Here is a 5,952-nt window from a genome sequence, read left to right as displayed (position 1 = left end):
CTAACAACAATATTCAATATAAACAAATAATATGTATTTATCATCATTATTGTTGTTATTAGAGAGAAAGAGAAGCACTCTGGTGACATAGCCCACGAGGCATTGTGCTGCTAACGCCAAGGCCTAGCCTCTTAGCCTCTCTAATTCTTGGAATCCACCAGTGGCTCCATGGGAGAAGCCTAATGGTGGGTCAGCTATAAACAGGTTCCAACTTGGTAATGAGTTTGTCCCAGACACACACACACACCTATGCTGCAATGTACCGTTGAGTCAGAACTACCTTAAATGGCAGGACATGGAAAGCAAATAGCGAAATTTAGTATTGCTAGTACATGGTCTGACAATGTTTATATATAGCAAGGTCACCACCAATAGGGCTGTAGCAACACCAATAAACACTTTTAGTAAGGGACTTGTTAATATTTCGGCACCGGGCTTCTTTTTTTAATTTTTTTTTCTTTCTTACAACAACGCGGTAGTTCAGAGGTGTGAGGGACTATGGAGTTACTGGAAGAGAGGCATAAATTTATGGAAGGTGAGGAAAGGGCTGTGGTAAATAGAGGAAAGAAAACTAGGAGAACTCATTGTTCATAAGAGAAAAGCTAGGGCATGGATCCCGAGGAGAGGAAACAAGCGCTTTTATTTTTCTGAAAGGAATGCTGGGGTATGAATCTGGGGGAGGGACTTAACTAGTTCCGTACCCGGATTGTTGCACTGCCTGGGCAACCCCGCAGAGGCTCCTGTTTCCCACTAGCCACAATAGAGTGGGGAGGATACAATCTTTGGCTTTGATTAAAGAGGTGGGCGGTGTGGGCGGGAGGCAATAAGAACCCTGGTGGTGGTGGTGGTGGTGCTTGTGGTAAGAAGAGGTGGTCTCAGTGGGGAAGAAGGAACCAATCACCAGCGACTCTGGGCTCTCTCAGCCTCTAAGGCTCACAGCAGAAGTACGGGAGCTGCTGAATGCCTTCTCTAGCCCTGCAGGCGCCCAGGCGCAGCGCCTCTGGGGGCGCAGTCCAAGCCGCACTCCTGCGCACCGCGCACGCCTGGCTCGTGCGCCCCTGCGCCCCTGTGGGGACCCCTTGTCAAAGAAGTTGCAAGCCTTGCATGTTAACTGTGGTAGCACAAGGCAGAGGCAAGACACTGAGGAAGGCTGAAGGTAATGTTGGAGTTGGCGGCTTGCATCGTCCCCGTTAGCACCGGTTTAGCAGACAAGCCCACAGACTATCAGCCCCCCACAAGTCACATTGTAGTGACATATTAAAGCAATCTGATCGTAAGAAAACTTCACATTCTTCGTAGGGCAAAGAGGGACAGGATATCACCACCACCTCACAGTAACACCACAGAGAACAAACTCAAGCAATGCCTAATTGCGGAGGTCTCGCCAAACTCTGCATCCCGCGGGGAGGCTCTGGGTCTGCCCTGCAGAGTGCCCGCAGCGGGAGGGGTGGAATGGGAGCAGCACTGAGATCAAAGCAGATTATTGTGGGACTGCACAAAAGCAAACCCATGCGAGGAGTTTTGCCAGAAACACCACCGCCTGCATTGCGTCGGACCTGACCATCCCCAATGTGAAATCCTCTGGGAAGGTCGTGGCCAGGGACTGAGCCTGTGCAGGGCTGTGTTTCCATAAGGGAAATATAGTTGGTGGTCGGTTTTTCTGGTAGGAGAAAGGGAAAGACTGTCCTGGCAGGGGTGGTAATTGAATGACAATCCCCCTCTGGCAAGCTACCCCCTCATATTTTCCATCTACCTCCTCTCTCTTGCCCTCCCCCGCCCTCCCCAACCTACGCCCGGGTGGGCCAATCACTGCTCCGCATCTGAGGCGCTTTCTCAGGTTTCTGCTGATCTTGCAGCGCCCAGAAATGGACCGAGTGGACCCGCCGCTGCACGCACCCTGCTCTACTCTGAGCTACTGAAGCCTCCGGGCTCATCGCGTGGGCTCCGTGAGGTCCAAGCAGGGGAACAAGGCGTAGAGGCTACCTAGAGCCATGTAGATCCAGGCTCGCACGCGCTTGCCGCCTGGGATTGAATCAAGAGCTTCCATAGTGTTAGGAGGGGGCGAGAGTGCTGTTTATCGTCATTTGCTTCAGAGCTTTGGGAGAGGGTGGCATTTTGCTCCGGAACTCCCAGCAACGGAGGAGAGGGGACCTCGTCTCCAGATTGCTGGCAACGGGTGAGAAATGGGGGTAGGGAATGGACGTTTCCACGGCGGCGGCTTAGGAAAGCAGTTGCTCAACTGAGAGGGGCGTAGGAAGAGGGGAGCAGGCTGCGAGTTTGCCCCGGAGCCTCTCGGATGCTGCTGTTGCGGTGGCAGCAGCTCGCGTCCCGGTGCTGCAAAGGCGACCTGCCGCATTCCGACTTGGGCTCTCCGCCGACTCAGCACCGCCCCTGCACCAAGCCGGCCGGCCAGGTAGGGGGCTCCCCAGATCGGGGCTGCAGGAACAGGGGCTTGGGGCGACAGGGTTGGGGTGCTGGGGTGGTAGAGGTGCTGCTGGGACCCAGAACTTCTCCAACGTTTCTTTGCTTTTCCGATCTCTGTAGTTTAACGAAGTTGTAAACAGATCGGCTTGCTGGGCATTGGGATGGAAGTGGGATGGAAGAGCCCCAAAGTTGGATTTTTGGGTGTCTGCTTGTGTGTTTGTCTGTATGCATGTGATCTAACCCTAGCAAAAGCCTAGTGCTTTCTAAAAAAGCTAGAGGTCTGTGCTCGTCGGTGTCTGTAGCTCCGTCCCTTCTGAATGTTTCTGATTTTTCTACCCCCATATCACTTTCTATTTTTCTGCAGCGTCCATCGATCGCCTGGTGGGAGCTTAGAAGGCAGCAGGAGAAGAGGGGTAGGAGGGGGGAGAGCCGAGGAGAAACTGAGGGGGTGGCAGGAATGGGGATCTGCTGAGCTGACACTGCACCCCGTCCTAGAAAGGCTCGCAGAGGGCAGGGGAGGCCAGGGTGACCCCGAAGCAATGGCCTGGTCCTCTAGGATGCCACTGCGTTAAGGCGTCTTGGAGCAGGAGTGGGGGGGAAAGCTCAAACAAACCAAAACAACCAGCCAATCAGCAAACCAACCCCAGGCGAAAAGCTGCACTGGGGTTTTTTTGACTCAGGCAAGGGGGGGGGTGGTTCCAAATTGAGTCAAAGGTGGGGTGGAGGGGAAGGCAGCACCAAGTCCCAGCTTTCATGACCTCGGTGCTCTGAAGCCCCTCCCCTTGAGCGTGGGGGAGACGCGCACTCCGGTGGGGGGGGCGCCCGGGTCCCCCCCACCCCTCTTCCCTCGCCCTTTCCTACTCTGGCACCTCTCCGGGCCTCTCACATCCTCCACGCGACTTCAACCATGACGGTGATGTCCGGGGACAACGTGGATGAGGCTTCGGCCGCGCCGGGTCACCCCCAGGATGGCAGCTACCCGCGGCCAGCGGACCACGATGACCACGAATGCTGCGAGCGCGTGGTGATCAACATCTCCGGGCTGCGCTTCGAGACGCAGCTCAAGACCCTGGCGCAGTTCCCCAACACGCTGCTGGGAAACCCGAAGAAACGCATGCGCTACTTCGACCCGCTGAGAAACGAGTACTTCTTTGACCGCAACCGGCCCAGCTTCGATGCCATCCTTTACTATTACCAGTCCGGGGGCCGGCTGCGGAGGCCGGTCAACGTGCCCCTGGACATGTTCTCCGAGGAGATCAAGTTTTACGAACTGGGGGAGGAAGCCATGGAGAAGTTTCGGGAGGACGAGGGCTTCATTAAGGAGGAGGAGCGCCCCCTGCCCGAGAAGGAATACCAGCGCCAGGTGTGGCTGCTCTTCGAGTACCCTGAGAGCTCGGGGCCAGCTCGGGTCATTGCCATCGTCTCTGTCATGGTCATCCTCATCTCCATCGTCATCTTTTGCCTGGAGACCCTCCCCGAGCTGAAGGATGACAAGGACTTCACGGGCACCCTCCACCGCATCGACAACACCACGGTTATTTACACTTCCAACATCTTCACGGACCCCTTCTTCATCGTGGAAACCCTGTGCATCATCTGGTTCTCCTTCGAGCTGGTGGTGCGCTTCTTCGCGTGCCCCAGCAAAACGGACTTCTTCAAGAACATCATGAACTTCATCGACATCGTGGCCATCATCCCCTACTTCATCACGCTAGGGACTGAGATAGCTGAGCAGGAAGGGAACCAGAAGGGCGAGCAGGCCACGTCGCTGGCCATCCTCAGAGTCATCCGGTTGGTAAGGGTTTTTAGAATCTTCAAACTCTCCCGCCACTCTAAGGGCCTCCAGATCCTGGGCCAGACCCTCAAGGCTAGTATGAGAGAGTTAGGGCTGCTCATCTTTTTCCTCTTCATCGGGGTCATACTGTTTTCTAGTGCAGTGTACTTTGCCGAGGCGGAAGAAGCTGAGTCGCACTTCTCCAGTATCCCCGATGCTTTCTGGTGGGCGGTGGTGTCCATGACCACTGTAGGATACGGTGACATGTACCCTGTGACAATTGGAGGCAAGATCGTGGGCTCCTTGTGTGCCATCGCTGGTGTGCTGACAATTGCCCTGCCCGTACCTGTCATTGTGTCCAATTTCAACTATTTCTACCACCGAGAAACTGAGGGGGAAGAGCAGGCTCAGCTGCTCCACGTTAGCTCCCCTAATTTAGCCTCTGACAGTGACCTCAGTCGTCGCAGTTCCTCCACCATCAGCAAGTCTGAGTACATGGAGATCGAAGAGGATATGAATAATAGCATAGCCCATTATAGACAGCCCAATATCAGAACTGGCAATTGTACCACAGCTAACCAAAACTGTGTTAATAAGAGCAAGCTCCTGACCGATGTTTAAAAACCAAGCAAGCAGTAAAAAACAGCCCCCACTTAGCAGCTTGAAAGACTTACAAACTAAACAAAACAAGACCCCTTAGTGACTGACCCATGTCACACTCTGTAGATAATTTACTACATAGTCTTTGAATGCTCTATGTAACTGTCAATGCGTTGTTGGCATTGCATATTCTTGGCGTGGCAAAACCAGAAGCTTTCACAAGTCATGAAACAAGAAACTACTTTCATTTTATTTTTAAAAAAATGGGAAAAGGAAGAGTATTTTCTAAAACTGGTTTTTAAAAAATCAGTCCATGAAGTAGCCTAGGTAAAATAAGATTCATATGCTCCCCTCTCACAGAAACGTTTTAATCCTTTGGCTTATTTACCTTTTTTTTTTAAGCCTAAAAAAGTCCCCAGGTGATAATTTAGAAACATAAGACTAAAATTTGCATGGAATTCCAGCAGAAAAATCTTTGCAGACTGCACAGTGCATCAGATGTATTATATGTGACATGATATGCCATCCTCAATGGGCAAGGAACAAATGCGTTTCTTTTGATCAACTGAACTGCATAGTACAAAGTGAGAAACAAAATTACTTAAGACTGGTTCACAAAGCACCTTGTCAATCTAAAACTGGTCCTGGTGCATAGGAGTTTTCCCTCTGCCCCACCTCCTTGTAATCGAAACTGTTCCTTAAGAAAAAGTAAATGGAATTAAATCAATTGATTCATCTGCAGTGCTGCTAAATGTTCTAAACTACAGATGAGCCAGAACACAGAACACAGGTCATTCTTACTAGCCCTGCCCCCAAGCCCTGGCCTCCAGAACTGGACAAAACCCTTAGCCTCCTTATTGTAAGAGAGCACAAATGAAGTTAAATGTAAGCATGTCTGAACCTGATAGTATTTCTTTTATAAACGCATGTTGAGAACATTAACTCAGACAATAGGGAATAAGCTTACCTTGGAATTGACTCTTCTAAAAATAGATTATTTGTCATTTGCATTCACCAAAAGTGCACTCCTTCATTTATTAACTATTTTATTAGTAAATAAAGTACTGTATTTAAGTGCATATGTTAGTCAGATGGGAACAATAACTTTTTTGGAGCTCAAAGCATGTTCTTATTCAGCATCATGGCCTATTTGA

The 5,952-nt window shown here is 51.2% G+C and overlaps 1 protein-coding gene across 1 annotated transcript; it reads left to right on the top strand.

Annotated features, from left to right (window-relative positions):
- The first annotated feature begins 3,299 nt into the window (after positions 1–3,299).
- Positions 3,300–4,861, top strand: KCNA1 (potassium voltage-gated channel, shaker-related subfamily, member 1 (episodic ataxia with myokymia)). The gene has a single exon (XM_006891294.1). It carries the CDS (start codon positions 3,332–3,334, stop codon positions 4,817–4,819), a length of 1,488 nt encoding a protein of 495 aa, XP_006891356.1. The 5' UTR covers positions 3,300–3,331; the 3' UTR covers positions 4,820–4,861.
- Positions 4,862–5,952: the final 1,091 nt, after the last annotated feature.

Source organism: Elephantulus edwardii, unplaced genomic scaffold (genome assembly GCF_000299155.1).
Source record: "Elephantulus edwardii isolate Elephantulus edwardi_28Jun2011 unplaced genomic scaffold, EleEdw1.0 scaffold00096, whole genome shotgun sequence".
Classification (NCBI taxonomy): domain Eukaryota; kingdom Metazoa; phylum Chordata; class Mammalia; order Macroscelidea; family Macroscelididae; genus Elephantulus; species Elephantulus edwardii.
This window is presented reverse-complemented; position numbering and strand designations above follow the sequence as displayed.